Consider the following 16,654-nt stretch of genomic DNA (forward strand, 5'->3'; position numbering starts at 1 on the left):
GTTGCCATGCGCTGCAGTGTGCTCCACCACCAAAGCACACACACATATAGATACACCATACACATGGGCGTTTTAAACCTTGGAGAGCTTTTGTTTTATACCAGGAATGGTCTCCAAAAACTGAGAACATTCCTTGAGGATAACATGGTGGACTGGTAAAGAATTGATTGGGCATGAAATATAAAATCCCATTAGTATTACAGTAGTTGTATAGATAGATATTGTGTTTTAATGTTGTATTTATATATATACAGTATGTATTGTATGGGTTGTATATTTTTTCTTTTTTTGGTGATTGATATGACCATGATGATTGAAGCAACAACAACAAACAATAAACAGAAACAGAGTTCTTATTGCCTGCATAATGTGTGCTTTAGCTGATAGTGTTTGCAAAAAATTATTTGAGTTGTTCTTGTAGAAACTCTTGTTATAAAGGAATCAGGCTTTACTGAGGCTGTGCTCCAATTAAAAGAACAACGTGAAATGAGACAGTTCCCATTCAACTATTATGTCATCTGTTAAAAGTTAAGGACTCTTTTATAACTTAGGACAACTTGCTGAGGCTAAACATTGTTTGGCCTAGCCTGTTTCTGGGTGGGAGATTGCTTGGAAACCAATGTGTGCTGCTTTAAGCTTTTTCATTGCATAACAATATAGAAAACAAAGAGAAGATAGAAAATTGCTGGCCAAGCAGAAAAAATTGCATAAGAACGTGTGTGTGTGTTTGCTAAATGTAGTTCTTTGAGTTGGTTTCTTCCCATGAATCTGTGCACGTACTTTAATACCGGTATGTAAGCTGAAAGCTGCTATAAGCTGGTGCAAAAATGTCTCAAATTCATATGCTGTCTTGCTTTTCATCTGTAAGGAATTGAAAGAAGTATCAATGGTCATCTAGTCTAGTTACATGTTGGTGCTGGAAATCCAGGCCTGTAGCAAATTTGCTGCTTTGGCCGGTCCGTCTAATTGCTGTAGAAGGCTATGAAAACAGGTCATTTTCTGGCAGGGAGTAAGTGGAACCTCGGTTTACACCTACCTCCGTTTCCGAACGCCTCCGTTTATGAACGCTGCGGACCCGGAAGTATTTACATCCGGGTTCCACATCATTGGATGCGCAGAAGCGATCGCAGCGCATGCGTGCACAGAAGCGCTCTATTGGCGCTTCACGCACGCGCAGAAACATGCCTTCGGGGAGCGAACGCCTCGGCAAGCGGCCACCTCCGCGGAACGGTTTGCGGTCGCAAACCGAGGTTCCACTGTACATTAATAGGATATATTTTGCTTGCCTCTGATCCAGCCCAACCATGCGCAGATCCCATCTCATTCCCATCACATCTATGCAAAGCACCGACAGGAACTAGGAACAGACATGTTATTCAACTAAAACATGGCACTGAAATACAAAGCTGTATAATGCTTTATTTCATTTTATTGTAGCACTACACCATATCATACTTATCATGGAGGGCACTTCCGGCGGGGCTGGAGGAGGCGGGCAGCAGCTGGAGGGCGCTCCGCTGGCGGGGAGGAGGCTCCAGGCGCTTCACGGCATGGCGGTGAAGGTTGTCCCCAGTCTTGTGGTGTTTATCAATGCCTTTTTTGCTTGAGTTCATGGGAGCTGAACTGCAGCCTCCAAAAACCCATATTGGCATTACAATTTGGTTCTGGCATCCCTATGCTAGTAGTGGCTTCCCTTTAGATACATTTAGGGAAAAGAGACAAGAAACAGTAGGCCTCTCTCACCTTCAAGGGAATCCTTTTCTACCGGCTACCGGCTACCCTGTCCTCTTTGCTATGACCACCTTGCTTTTGCTTGGACAAATTTCGAGCACAGATGCTTGCATGACTGGATTATATATATATATATATATATATATATATATATATATATATACACACACACACACACACACACACACACACACACACACACAAATGAGCATTTATGAATATGGAGATAGCTGCAAATGCATTCCTGTGAGTTTAAATAATGGCATCCAACATGACACAATTGATGGGAATGCTCATCTAAATTAGACTACAGAGTAGCATTTTCCTGTCTAAAGTAACACTGTAAATTAATACAAAGTGATACTCAGAAATAAATTGATTCTAAGCAAAGGGAAAGGCCTCTGTTCTGAGGATTAGAGTACCCCTTGCCCCCGCAAACCTTTAGTACTCTGCTGGTAAGACGAAGAAAACCTTTGGGCAGAGGTGAGGTCTCTGGGGATTGTCCCTGTACCAATCCTCTGTCCAGGGTGCTGCTCTTGATCTCTGGCTCTCCAAAGGAATTGTCTACCTTAGAATACTAACCTGCTGGAAGTCCTGCTGGACATGTGAAAGTTCTTCTGAAGCAGAGCGATGCCTGAACTTGTTTGGCTCAAGGTTATAAAAGCTCAGAAGCTCCACCTCCTGAGAGAAGATAACAGCCTATCTGTAGCAGAAACTCCCTACCAGTATTTTAAATAGAAAAAAGCCTTTGTAACTTTGCCTTTCGTAAGAGTTTTCACCTACAATCAATCAATCAATCAGTTAACTAAAATGGGATTGGTTCACTCATGCTTGTATTATATAATATGATGCAACTCAGTTTTGGGTAAATCTATGCAGGTCCTCCCTGGAAGGTGCTCCCTGGAAGGACAGATCATGAAGCTGAGGCTCCAATACTTTGGCCACCTCATGAGAAGAGAAGAATCCTTGGAAAAGACCCTGATGTTGGGAAAGATTGAGGGCACTAGGAGAAGGGGACGACAGAGGACAAGATGGTTGGACAGTGTTCTCGAAGCTACGAACATGAGTTTGACCAAACTGTGGGAGGCAGTGGAAGACAGGAGTGCCTGGCGTGCTATGGTCCATGGGGTCACGAAGAGTCGGACACGACTAAACGACTAAACAACAACAACAACATGCAGGTGCACTGAAGACAAACATTTGTGCTCTTGGTATATTCAACCCAAATCCTTGTATCATTGAACATGAGGTCACTGCAGCTGCTAGCTAGAAAATACAGGAAAAGGTCAAATACACAGGACTTCCCTGCTGAAGACAGACTCTCCAAGTGTCCCTGTTTTCCAAGGACAGTCCCAGATTTATATTGGCTGGGGCAACCCAGTCAGATGGGTTGAATGTAAATAATGTTGTTGTTGAATAGAACTTCCCTATTTTCATCAGAGAAATATTGGATGATATGTGATCAGTCTTGAGGCCTGTGTCAGCTGCTTTTCTGAAGAGTAGATGAGGAAAAAAAGTCAGGACCAGCTCCAGATTAAGGCGATTTGGGGCCAAAGTGCTCTTTGCTTGGCCCCTTTGACAAAGGGGTGAGACCTGTGGGTATAGGGCAGTATATGAATTAAAATAATAATAATAATAATAATAATAATAATAATAATAATAATAATAGCAGCTCAGTTACAGAACATCTGCTTTGGATACAGAAGTTCCCATCTTCAATCCTCAGCATCTCCTGGGCATTGGGAGACAACACCCTGGAGGAGGGGCTTTGGGGAAGATTAAAATGGCAGCTAGACAAAGTCATCCCATGTTTACTCAGAGGACTGGGCTGAGGAAATGACAAGGGGATCCCTGGCTAGGTATCAGCTGTGGACCTTGCTATGGAGTTGGGGCCCTGGCAGCTTCCTAATGGAGGATACCTGCTCCTCGCATGCAACAGCCCCATATGTCTTGTTTCCATTGCTGCAAAAGCAGCGTAGATCACAAAGTGTAACAGCTCAAAATATGCTGGAAAGTGGTTTGAATGGTTGTTGTTTTAAAAGAATAAGCTGATGCACCTTATAGGAAATCGTGTTAACTCCCTTGATAAAACAGCTGCACTGGCCTCTGGCTCCTTTCCAGGCACAATTCAAAATGCTGGTGCTTGATGTGCTAAACAGCTCATGACTAGGTCCCTAGAAGGACCAGTTGCTCCCATCTGAGCCTGATTGATAGTTCAGAACTTAAGGACCCTCCTTGGGTCACACTAAGGGCCTTTCTAGCCTGGCATCCAGTCTCAGTGGCCAACCAAGGGCCAATGGGAAACCTGAAAGCAGGGCATGGAGACAACTGCCATCTCCCCATACTGGAGGAGAGACAACTGGCTGGGCCAAAAGAAAGGGCTCTCTGAGTGGCTGCATCCAAATTTTGGAATACACGAGGTTCCTTTCACATTCTCCCTTGCCGCTTTCCATTGGTTGCTGAACACGTTCCTGTTCTCACCCACTTCTACTGTGCTGGGAAAATGAAGTTTTCTATGGCAAAGCCTGCTTAGAGTCCTATTTTAATATGTTGATGTTGTTCTTATGGCTGTTGAAAAATATGGTTGTTTTATTGTGAATGTCAAGGGTTTTTGTTTTTTTTTAAATACTATTGCGAGCCATTCTGAGTAAAAGGAATGCATTAGATGGGAGGCTATAAATATTTGCACGAATGAATAAATAAATAAATAAATAGCCTTGTCATTTTGCAGTACAAAAGAAAACACACTCTTGTTGAATATTTTAATGCAAGCACTTTACATACTTTAAAATCAATTTACCCCCATGCACAGAAACAACATCTGCTCAATGTTCCGTATCGTCACTTTTTGCTTTTTCATGAGAGGTAACAATCATTTCATTTACAGGCCCGCTGGTTTTCAGCAGTCATAGTGACTCTGGCAGGTAGCCTTAAAATCTGACGCAATGCTTCTTAGGCCCTCGAGAAAACTTCATGCACAGTTGCGACATATGCATCGTCAGGGGGCGGTTTCTTTTGGCTTCCAGGCTGCAGGAATTTCTTTATGGTGGGAAGATTGCTTGCCCTTGCTTTGAAAGCCTAGAGCAAAAGATGAACAAATAAAACAAATAAGTTTTTTTTAAAAGCAACAGAATAGAAGCAGCAAGCCGGGACTGCGCCGGAGTCAATGGGACTATCGACGACTGCAGTCAGTTGAATGATGGATTTGGGTGGGTGGGTGTCTGCGAAGGCAGTTTAACGAGACAGTTGCAATCCTACATAAATAGAAGACAGCATCATGGTTGAAAACTCACTGGCCCCATTGCCAGAAAGAGCTATATATGGGCTTTGTTCTGTATTTAGGATCCCGGTTCATATTTATGCTGTACCTTGTCTGGGCCTATATACCTGAATCCTGGCTGTTCTCATGGGGGTTAACATACTGGCCTCAAAAGTTCTGGGCTGTTGCTTTGCCTGTCTACCTTTTAGTTAGCGTGGGAATAGGCTATGTACTCCTCTTTGGTATTAACATGATCAGTACTGCTCCACTGAATTCCACACACACCATTACAGACCACGACGCAAAAAATCAGAAATGGAAAAAACCACAAGAAGATGCTATCCCTGCATTAAGAGATATTCCTATCAGTGAAGTAAACAAAATGTTTTTCTTGTCTGACATGGAAGACTGCCCTAGAAACTAATTGAAGAAAAAGCTTTTTTTAAAAATTAAAATAAAAAATAACCAAAAAAAAGAGCAACAGAATAGCTTCTTGAGTATAGACCAGGCACCCCCAAACTTCGCCCTCCAGATGTTTTTGACTACAATTCCCAACTTCCCCAATCACTGGTCCTGTTAGCTAGGGATCATGGGAGTTGTAGGCTAAAACATCTGGAGGGCCGCAGTTTGGGGGTGCCTGGTATAGACCAACATCCTTTTAAAAGGATTTTTGAAAATACAACCCAAAGAGTTGTTTAGAAAGGAGTTAAAGGTAAAGGTAAAGGGGCCCCTGACCATCAGGTCCAGTCGTGTCCGACTCTGGGGTTGCGGCGCTCATCTCGCTCTATAGGCCGAGGGAGCCGGCGTTTGTCCGCAGACAGCTTCCGGGTCATGTGGCCAGCATGACTAAGCTTCTTCTGGCGAACCAGAGCAGCACACGGAAACGCCGTTTACCTTCCCGCCGGAGCGGTCCCTATTTATCTACTTGCACTTTGATGTGCTTTCGAACTGCTAGGTGGGCAGGAGCAGGGACCGAGCAACGGGAGCTCACCCCGTCACAGGGATTCGAACTGCTGACCTTCTGATCGGCAAGCCCTAGGCTCTGTGGTTTAACCCACAGTGCCACCTGGGTTATGCCAATATAAAGCAACCATCAAGAAGAGAGACTTGCCCTGCACATAAAAAAGAGCTAATATCCACATGGTCTGGTTGCTGCTCCCCACCCCCGAATGGATCCCACTCTGTGGTGCCAACATCTAAATCCTGGCAAAAAGGCCCACTCTTTTGATATGGAAACAAAATGCTCCAATCAGCTGCATAAGTGGAAGCCTCTGGGCACATTGCTGGAGCTATGTGGGAACTTCCCTATTGTACATCTTCCTGAGTACACATTCCTGCCACCACAACCCACTCCCCAAGAAAAACTCCACTTCTCCCCATTTGTCCCAAGGATGTTGGAGAAATTTGCATTTTAAGGATAAATAGCATAATTCATGTTCCATGAAACAGGAAACTGTCCTTCAGCATTTGCACTTCTTCACATTTTGCCATGCGCTTCTCCAAAAGAACTTTTCCCCTCCACAAAAATGGAATTTTTAGGGGAAAGTACACAAAAATCACATATACTGTAAGTGAAGGTGAGTTCCCCAAACGATTTCTATTGGGGGAAATCACTTGCAAAGGTGGTGTGTATTAGGCTACTACACTGGATACAATAGTCTCCGTGTTAAGAAATATGAGCACTAAAAAAAAAACCTGGTGAAAAAAAACCTGGAAAGGTGGCAAACTCCACTTGAGATTGGAAAAAAGAGACAACTTGAATCTGGCAGATTCATCTATCCTTACTCCAATCTTGATTCACAGCATTTCGAAACTGTTCCACTAATGAAGATAATCTGGTTCAATTCATGTACAAACCTGCGCGAAACCCTTTAAGGCAGAATGTTTGAAGAAATCCAAATGACTCCGTACACTTGGATGCAGGACAGCAGTTTGGCGGCCTCATATATTCTGAACCAGAAACACACCCTCTCACCCTGCTGCCTTCTTGATCTCTGATGCCACCAACCTGGTGTTCTCTGCTGCCTTGCCAGTTGGCATTGATCCTTTTACCATGACCTCTTTCGACCCCGCTGCCCCTTTGCCAGTACTTGTATTCACAAGCAGAAAAGTAAACATAATAGTACCAGATGGGGATTGTGCACAGGGAAGCAGCTCTGTGGAGTGTGCCTTTGGGGAAGGCAGGGGGACTGTGGCCCAGGGCGTACGTGTTTGAGGGGGCACAACCAGGCACCCCCAAGACAGGCACAGAGCCCTGGCAGCTGAGGCACGGCAGCGGGTGGGTTGGTTTAGAGGGCAGGTGGATGGAAGCAGCCAGCGAAGAGGCTATTGGAGGCGAGTTCCGTTCATCCTCCTTGCAGGCTCTGTGCAAACACACACACCCCAGCACATGCCCCCACACCAGCTGCCCAGTCCACCGGGGGTGGGGGAATAACACTTGCCCCGCCTAAGGTGCCAGCAACCCACGCTATGCCACTGGCACTTAGGGATTGCCAGTCTGCCAAGAACAGTGTCAGAGAGCCACTGCGTCAAGGTAGCTGCAGGACCTGAGAAGCGTGGGGGAGAGAAGGTGGGCACAGTGGTCTGGTTTCTCCTTTGGCTTGCTTCATCACATCAACACCACTGAGTTGACAACTTTGAGGGTTGTTGTTGTTTTAACAAATCAAGCACTGTATATATAAATGAGTCATGGTCACAGCACATTGTCTAAAGATTGGGGGGGGGGTGAGGAAGAGGAGCAAAGAGAGGTCACTGCACCCTGCCCAGAGTCCTTCATCCAGCATGCTGAGAGGGAACAGGGAAGGAGCAGGAAGGGCCATAAATCCATGGTACAACCTCTGCTTTGTATGCAGAAGGTTCCAGGTTCAATCCCCAAGTGGGGCTCAGAGGTTCCCCTGCCTGAAATTATGGAGAATTGGCCAGCTGGTGTAGACAAATCTGAGTTGGATGGACTGACGGTCTGACTTTCTAGAAGGCAGCTTCCTGGAATCCGTTGCCCAGATAGGGAATCATTATAGTCCCTTGTGTATAAGGGTCAAGCTTAGCCTTAGTTGAATTCTACACACGTCAATCCAGAGGTCAGAACCGACACATTCTGAGACATGACACATTCTGCACAACACACCCGACCAACAGTTTACCTGCAGTTGAGGGAAGGGTGCAAGAACATCAGATTTTAGCTCTTCCACCATTAAGATCGCTTCAAGCAGCTGTACATCTGCCCAGCTGAGGCGATTGCCAACGAGAAACTCTTGTCCAGGCTGTTTCAGGGCCTAGAAAACAACAATAAAGAATGTCCTTTTAATTTTGCTGGAGATTTTTGGGATAGTGTGGCCGACTTCTGTTCAAACGTCATATATGCTACAGAGAACTTGATAGCTCCCTCCCCACCCCTCTCCCTTACAGGCGTATTTGGACCAGGTGAGACAGGCTCAAATAAGAGATAATGCAGGCGAAACCCCCCCCCCCCAAGCTGTGAGGGAATCACCAGAATTTGCAGGATTCCAGCTACCCATTCTCATTTTCATCTCCCCTTCCCCCCAAAAACCAGTCACTCAGCACACCATGCTTTGCCCCTTCTGGGTGTTTCAAGGTGTTTTGTTTTTTTTAAAAAAACTGCCTTAGTGGCCCTCCCCACCTAAAGAGCTTTTGCTTTTGTGAAAACCTCAGGGGTTCCCCAAAGCATGCTGATACCTCATATGTCTGCATGATGCCATTTTGGCTGCATAAAAACAAGCACTCAAAGAATTGAGATCACTATTAGTTTACAGAGAGACTTACTAGACAGAAGTGATGCCTGGTGGAACGGCCATCACTTGGTAGCCAAGGCTGAGAAGACCTGCCTGCTGGGACTTGAATGCTTGGAGGGAGAAATCTAGCCCTCTCCCTGCGATCTATATTCCCAGCTATGCAAATCTTTATCAAGTGATGATGTTGAAAACCAAAAAGGGACAACCCCAGGCATCGATTTAGTCCATCCACTGATTTGGTAACAAAGTTGGGCAAGGCACTGCAAATAAATTTTTGGGGACCTGGAAGGAGAGGGTAAGGATTGGTCCTTGAAGTACCCTGCCAGTTGGGAATTATTGTCCAAAAGATCTAGAAGGCACCAGGTTGGCACAGGCTGGTTCTGGGTAATGTGTAGCTCAGTTTTGGGTTCCCCATCCCTGATGTAAGGTACGAATGGGAATCGTTGTTGTCATACCTTTTCGTAGACTGGGAAGTACCTGGTGGTGGCCTTCTCAAGAATAGAAGCAAGCTGCTTCTCCTTTTGCTCAGGTGGAGAGAAGGAATACGCCAGAATCATGCCCATCAGGTCCATGGTTCCTTCCACATACATGTCAATGCTGTGAGGACAAGGGAGGCATGGGTAAGGAAAATTAATCTGCTAGATTGAACTTCTTGGGGAAATAGGAACACAAAAATGGGCAGTGGGTCTAGCTTACGTGGCCTGTTGACTTATCTTCGTGCATTATTTCAATGCTTAGGGGTTATCTGAACCCCCTTAGAGAGAACTGCAAGTTTCTAAGTGGAATTAGCTGAACCTGAGAGCTACTTTAAGGGAGCTGCAGAAATAGCAGCCTAGGGAGCTGCTACTGGCTGGTGGAAAGGCTGTTTGCTTCCAGTGTGTCCCATCTCTAGATATGTAAATAATGCCATTATTTACGAAGGCACCCTAAGCCTCCAGGGTTCCCTCTCTATCATCCAAAAGGAAGCCGAACCTCTAAATACTGCTCCTTGACACTCTAAAGTGAGAGCACATAACAGTAGGATGTTAGGGTAAAAGCCAAGGTTAGTCATACATAGAAGAACAAGGAGACCATTGAAATCAGTGGCCTTTTGCTCATGGATTTCAGTGGGTCTATTCTGAGTGTGATCAACATTGGACATCACCCATAAAATGTAACACACAGGATGAACACACATATGGGATGGGTGTTAGAACAAGTTAGACACCAAACCAGAAGCCAAAATCTTCCAGAGTATCTTTTCCCTGGCCTCTCACAGGTTTTCTCCTCTTTCCTAGGCAATGCAAATTTGTGAGCATGTGCAAATACTGTTAATGCCACTGGGGTCTTTTAATGCAGCTATCAAGTACAGTATGGTGAACCATGATACAGTACTGTGCTCTTTCTTTCAGGTTCTTCCCATGGAGGTTATATTTCCCCGCGATGTAGTTGAGGATGGCCTTGGTCTGGACCAGCTTCAGCCCATCCATCTCGACCAGAGGGACTTGATCAAACAGCAAGTATCCATCTTTAGGAAAGCAAAGGAAAACAAGCAAAAGCAAAGTCATTCATCTTTCCAAAACAGTTATTCTGTGAGATTAAGGAAATGTGGCAAGATTCCTCCACAGTGAAGCACTTTCAAAGCTAGCATGCAGCCTCACTTTCTGCCAGAAGGCAAACAGCCAAGAGAAATTTCAATCTACTATCATTTAACAACATATCTCATGCCTGGAATGTGTGCGCAACCTTCCAAAAGACTGGAGGCTATTCCGGTGTCAGAGAAGAAAAGCTGACTTCTCTCTGCTATTGTGACCAATGATTCCAACATTTGACTCACTGAATAAGCTCTCCTACCTTTTCCCAGATGCCACCTGTGTGAGTGTCTAACACAAGATTGCATCAAGCTCACAACCTGAGATAGAAAAAACAACCAATACTTAACACAGTTTGCAGGGTTGGGGGAAAATCAGCTCAGCATAGCACAAAGTGCTTTGCTAGGGCTCCTATGTTAGTTCTGCAGAGAGACCAGCCCCTTTTGGCTTTCTTTCCCCGAAATGTTTCCACCCCAGCTAGCTTTTTAGAAGAAACGAGTAACACTAAGAACTGGTACAGTATTTGCTTTTTGGTTATTTTCCTCTTCTCTGCCCAACACCTTTTCCGTTTTGTGTCACATCTTTTAGACTGTTAGCCTGAGAGCAGGAACTGTCTTGTTTGGTTTTTTTTTTTCCAAAATCTGTAAGCCACTCTGTGAACCTTTTTGGCTAAACAATGCTTAAATAATTAAAAGGCTTTGAAAACATTGCTAAGCAGTGAATTTTCTATCACAGGCCCTGTTTTACATATGATTCAAACCTCCAGCCTCCCATGGGTTCTGCAGCATTCCAAGAATCAACCACACCTTTAAATCGTCAGATTTCTACATGCTCAGACCATTTGAATGTCAGATCCTGGGGCCATTTTATAATCTACCACCCCCAAAAGAATACACCAAACAAAATAAAGGGAAATAAGCTAATTGTTCCAAGGAGGCATGTTACAATATTCTATCCCACAACCCAGATATTCAAGCCCATTTAAAATTGCCTTCAAGGAAAAGCTTGTGGATTGCAGCCTAGATTATGTAACATGCAATAAAATTAAAAAGATATTTTGCACTGAGGAATATTACACATTTGGGGGAGAATATTAATTATGTTTTTCCCCTCCAGGTCTCCAATAATTAATATTGTATTTGCCATCCACATGATACACTCATGACACACATTTGGACATCTTTTGCTTTGTGGTGTGGGGGGCAGCAAGGCAGGATAGAAATATTTTAAAATATATTCCTAAAAATATAGATTTTACATTTTATATTTTATATGTGGTACATTCAGGAGCAGGAGCAGAAGAGGCAACAGCGTGACTTGTGCTTAATGTGTGAAAACACCCCTGGCTGGACAAAAGAAAGAAGTTCTGCTTCTTTTGCTGCTTCTTGTATGCGGGCATTTCACTTTTGCCTTGTGGTTTCAGAAAACATGCAAAACCTGTTTGACCGGAGGTAACAATAGTGGGACAAAAGAAATGTGTGTGTACACCCATGGATGCTGAGGTCTCTCTCAAACCACCTTCAGCTCTCCAAAAAACTCAACAACTGTCTAGCTAGCCCAAGAGTTCAGCCACATGCCTACTTCTAGCTGAAATAAAAATAGTGACTTCAGAGTCAAACACTTGTGAGAAACGGCAGCAATCTCTGTGCATTCCTCACTGTATGTTATCTATAGAATGCATGTTCTCATGAAACATTGCCTGCACCTACAGCACCAACATTCCATATAAAAACTCAGATGCACACATGAATTGCCTACAGTAAGGAAAAGAAGCAACGCAAGGTGTTAGGAAACAACCATCCATGATGGCTTTTGCTGCTCCTGTACCCTTTGTCAATATGTCATCTGGAAAGTCTGTTGAACTCCACTAATCTCTCCAAGGAAAATCTTGTAGATAGTTTGCTCATCTAGCTAAATCTGAGCAAACAATCCACTTAACAACCTAGATTTAAGCCATTTATAACCTGGAAGATTTAAGCCTATTCTTAGTGGTTTAACTGATCACAGCTGCAGCATATATGCTGATAAAGACTTAGCATTTATAGTGCAGTTATAATCAGTTTAACCCCCTTGTCAACAGCCTTAAATCCAGGTTATAAGTAAAGCTTCAGACACTTGCTCAGATTTAGTTGGACGTGCAAACCACCTGCAAGGTTATCCATAAACAAATGAATGGAGTTTGTCTGCCGTTTCAGATGACATATTTGTCAAACATGTCAAATGGTATTTTCAGATTTTGGAGAAAAAGATACATGGGTAGCAAAAAGCTGTTCACTTATCTGGGCTTAAGCCCCACTGAATTTAGTGGGGTTCCCCGCTGAATAGGCATATATAGGTTTGCACTGTGAGTTTTACCTTTGATTAACTTCAAATACTGTTCTCTTGTTTTCAAAAACTCTTCTTCAAACTGGAAAAAGACAGGAAAACAGATCAGGTTATTTTCATTCCTATGTCATACCCGTTCTTTCTATTGCATAAAGGTACTGCATTGGTTCTTCTGTAGATACAGAAATAGCTAAGAGTGTGAGCTGTGAATTGTGAAATCTCCCGTTCAAAGCTCGGAGCACACAATAGTGCAAATTTCACAAGCAATCCGGTGCAAGGGGAGTCTTCCAAACATAAGCAACCAACCTCCACTCCAGCTGCTGCTAAGAGCCATCGGATGGACTCCATTCTTCCTCTGCCTTCAAAGTACGTCAGTTTCGGTTTCCCAGACATATTTCCAAGCTGCTGGTTTCCTGACGAGTGCCATTTAATGGGGAGAAGAAAAAGTTTAATTAAATAAATTGTGTACACAACCATGCAGGTACGATTTTGCTGAAAAGTTTTAGTTACAGGTAGGTAGCCGTGTTGGTCTGAGTCGAAGCAAAATAAAAAAATTCCTTCAGTAGCACCTTAAAGACCAACTAAGTTTATATTTTGGTATGAGCTTTCATGTGCATGCACACTTCTTCAGATACAGATGTGTATCTTCTTCTTCAGATGTGTATCTGAAGAAGTGTGCATGCACACGAAAGCTCATACCAAAATATAAACTTAGTTGGTCTTTAAGGTGCTACTGAAGGAATTTTTTTATTTTGCTGAAAAGTTTGATTAGGTGGAGCAAAATGAAGAGAATACCTATTATGCACAGATGGAAAGGTTGAGTATTCTTGTGGTTACAACAGGGAAAGGACTTGGAAGGATTGTCTATAGTCCCAAGCACATTTAAGGGGAGAACACTGTGTTCCAGTGAACATGGTTAAACACACATCTGAATTCAAACATGCTTAAGTTCATGTCTAGTTTTCTCATCCCCTTCAGCTGCGCATGTCTCTCATTATTCCCACCCAACCTTCCCCCTCCACTCAGTCAAGGCACATGAGGTTTTTTTTAGCAGGTTGGAGGGGGGTTATTCCAGTTTAACCAAGCTGTGGCATACTGAGTGTATAGCTACACAAAGGAGAGGAAAGTGGGGTTCGGTTACTTGATGTTTGTTCTCAGATATAAAAAAACTGAGTGCAAAATTCAGATGCCTAAAATTAGCACCTCTGAATGGTGTGTGTTTCAAGTTACCATTTTCTTGGGAGAAAAAAATACAGTGGTACCTCGGGTTACAAACACTTTGGGTTACAGACTCCGCTAACCCGGAAGTAGTACCTTGGGTTGAGAACTTTGCCCCAGGATGAGAACAGAAATTGTGTGCCGGTGGTACGGTGGCAGCGGGAGGCCCCATTAGCTAAAGTGGTACCTCAGGTTAAGAGGTACCCATTAAGAGGCCCATTGTGCCTCGGTTTTCAAACGTTTCTGAACTCGAACGGTCTTTTGGAACGGATTATGTTCAAAAACCGAGGTACCACTGTATTTTCTTCCATAAACAAGCCATTTACAACACTGTCAACCCAGAAAATTGTTGGAGATTTGTGTTGTAATTTCACGAGATGAAATTTGAGGGAGTATTCCGGGATACAGTCCCCCCCCCCAATTTAAAATTTAGCTCACATGATGGTATCTTAATTAAAAAGCCAGTTGCACAACACAACAGGTAATGCAATATAAATGGAACCTTATAATTTGGGAGAGCAGCGCTAGCCTTATAATCAGGAAAACAAACGCAGCAACCGCCAAATCTGACTGCACCCTCGGTTGAGTCTCCATCCCCCTAAACCGAGTTCAAACAACAAAGAAACAGCAAACCATTGTTTACTGGCTCAAGAATGAACAGTGTGCATGTGCAATGCGCATTCCCTCCACCCTCCCCTCTTCACATGTTTGCCTTTCAATGCTTATTTACTGACTGGTTAAACAACATTTCCTATGGTATCTGAGCTGGGAAACTCTGCTTTAAACGCTGCTTACAAACACAATATGACTAGGGTGGTTTCTCAGCTCAATATCATTATGTCTGAGCCACGTCCTCTTGCTTCTCATACCTGACACAAAGGAGAACCCTGGAGGGAGAAAAGAGCAGCGGCTTGGGAGTTACTATGAGTCACAGGTATTAATGCTCAAAGGCTGATGAAAACTTAATCTAACGTAAACACCAAGTTTTCCATTGCCCTCAAAAATGGATGAACAAGATTACTGTTCTGCAAAGATGTCACAGTTGAAAAGCTCTTTACCAGCTCTACATGCCCAGGCAGTGCATCGTTTAAGACTGGAATGAAATCCACAGCACATCAGAGAGGTTAAATGTTATTGTAAGAGAAAAAGCAATGCAAACAGTTCCCCAGCAGGCAGCTTAGGACTTGTTAAGGTTCAAGTTCAATGTGGCAGCTGCAAAACTGTGAGCTTTGCCATTCTTTTACATGTAAAGTTTGTTTCATTGACGTCATCTAGTTTATTTCACCTTAAAGAGATACCCCCTCGCCCTTAGCTGTTTTCACATGCTGATGCTTTCGTGGCAGAGCATGAGATTCAGAGGTTTGCAGCTGGACCCAGATGGGTGGTTGGGCGGACAAGAAAAGTTTGCAACTGGGGCCAACTGAAAGGAGGAAATGGTATTGCCTTGAGGAGCGAGCCAAGTTGTTGCTGTTTTGGCTTGCATTAAAAATTCCAAAACTGCACATGTTCCATTCTTGTATTATCTGCATTTAACAGTATGCAGAAAATCAACATATTCATTCTTATTTATTTATTTATTTATTTCAAACTGTTCAGTACAGACATCAATCAACAGCTTTTGTTGTATGCAGAAACCAATCCTAAATTTAAGGACATTTTGCAATAGATCTAAAATAATAGTGCATAATAATATTAAAATGGTGACATGGAAACGCAACACAACACAACACAATTTTTTTTACAACACAATCCTATGCATGTTTGCTTGGAAGCAAGTCCAATGAAACTCAGTGGCACTCACTTCCAGGAAAGTGTGCTTAGGGAATCCCATCTTACACAACCAAGTCCCACACAGAAACAAGTGTCACAGAATTCAATGGTGCTTATTCCCAGAAAAGTATGGTTGTGAGATTTTTACAGCCTTTGATTTGCCCCCATAAAATGATGGTAGTCTGTTCCCAAATGTTTTTCCCCCAGCAATGTCTTTCTTCTATAAGAGCTCCTACAATGTTTCCACTCCCTCCAGCAACAGAAAAACATCTGAAATCCCCCTTCTCACACCAAGAGGGAACATTCCTCTCTGACCTGTGGTTTTGCTTCAAAGCAAAACATGCCATTCTGAACCACATTTCATGCCCAAACATGTAGCAAAGCCCCTTCTCTTTGCTTTCATCCAGCTGAATTTCAGCCACTCTTTATCTTCCCTTCCTATCCCTCATCCTGTGCTTTCACTCTTCGCCCTGGCTAATCCGCCCCATGCTTTATTTCCACTTGCCCTGTTTCATAGATTAAAATGCAATTATTTCTCCCCTCTTTCCTTGTGTCAAATGCACTGGGAAGTCAGAAAACTGTAAAAAATAATAATAATAATTGCATTGCTCCAAGTAGCTTTTTGAAGTTAATATTTAACCCGTAACCCACACAGCAGATAAATTAAAGCCTCTTAAACTGCAATCCTATATCCACATTGAGTTCCATTGGCTGCAGTGGCGCTTACGGTACTTTGCGGTAGACCTGCATAGAATTGCACATGCTAAGGCTGAAAAAGTCACTTATTTCAAACATCCAGTACTAACCTTTTGCAAAGCCTTGCTTTATCCGATCTCTTTCTCCACACAGAAAGAAATTGTGCTTTAAAAAGTCCTACAGCCTGGGAAATTCCACCTACTCTGGTGAAGTCTCTTTCCACTGTCTTACCATTCAGTTTTTAAAAGCCAAAGCTACACCTTCTATATTGATATCAGACTGACAGGACCTGTGGCTTCCTGCCAGGTGTAAATATGGTGCCAGGCGCTTCCTGC

The 16,654-nt window shown here is 43.4% G+C and overlaps 2 protein-coding genes across 2 annotated transcripts; one reads left to right on the forward strand and one right to left on the reverse strand.

Annotated features, from left to right (window-relative positions):
• Window positions 1-4,484: 4,484 nt before the first annotated feature.
• LOC118082444 (glutathione S-transferase) lies at window positions 4,485-16,581 on the reverse strand. The gene is made up of 7 exons (XM_035109959.2): window positions 16,430-16,581; window positions 12,942-13,048; window positions 12,666-12,717; window positions 10,114-10,246; window positions 9,195-9,336; window positions 8,131-8,262; window positions 4,485-4,809 (listed from the first exon to the last, which is right to left on the reverse strand). The coding sequence occupies exons 2-7, from the start codon at window positions 13,026-13,028 to the stop codon at window positions 4,684-4,686; spliced, it is 672 nt and encodes a 223-aa protein (XP_034965850.2). The 5' UTR covers window positions 13,029-13,048; window positions 16,430-16,581; the 3' UTR covers window positions 4,485-4,683.
• Window positions 4,976-5,414, forward strand: LOC118082524 (phosphatidylinositol N-acetylglucosaminyltransferase subunit P-like). Its single transcript, XM_060272450.1, is given in 2 exon segments — window positions 4,976-5,053; window positions 5,055-5,414. Coding segments are annotated over 2 exon segments (405 nt in total). The 5' UTR covers window positions 4,976-5,008.
• Window positions 16,582-16,654: the final 73 nt, after the last annotated feature.

This window comes from Zootoca vivipara, chromosome 3 (assembly GCF_963506605.1).
Source record: "Zootoca vivipara chromosome 3, rZooViv1.1, whole genome shotgun sequence".
Lineage (NCBI taxonomy): Eukaryota > Metazoa > Chordata > Lepidosauria > Squamata > Lacertidae > Zootoca > Zootoca vivipara.

Bases quoted from the DNA above. Each gene is read 5' to 3' on its own strand.
- LOC118082444 (XM_035109959.2), bottom strand. From the start codon at position 13,028: ATGTCTGGGAAACCGAAACTGACGTACTTTGAAGGCAGAGGAAGAATG. The intron at 12,718-12,941 runs GTTGGTTGCTTA...GTCTTTTTCCAG, and splicing joins TAGCAGCAGCTGGAGTGGAG to TTTGAAGAAGAGTTTTTGAA. The intron at 4,810-8,130 runs GTAAACTGTTGG...CTTTTGCTCTAG, and splicing joins CACCCTTCCCTCAACTGCAG to GCTTTCAAAGCAAGGGCAAG.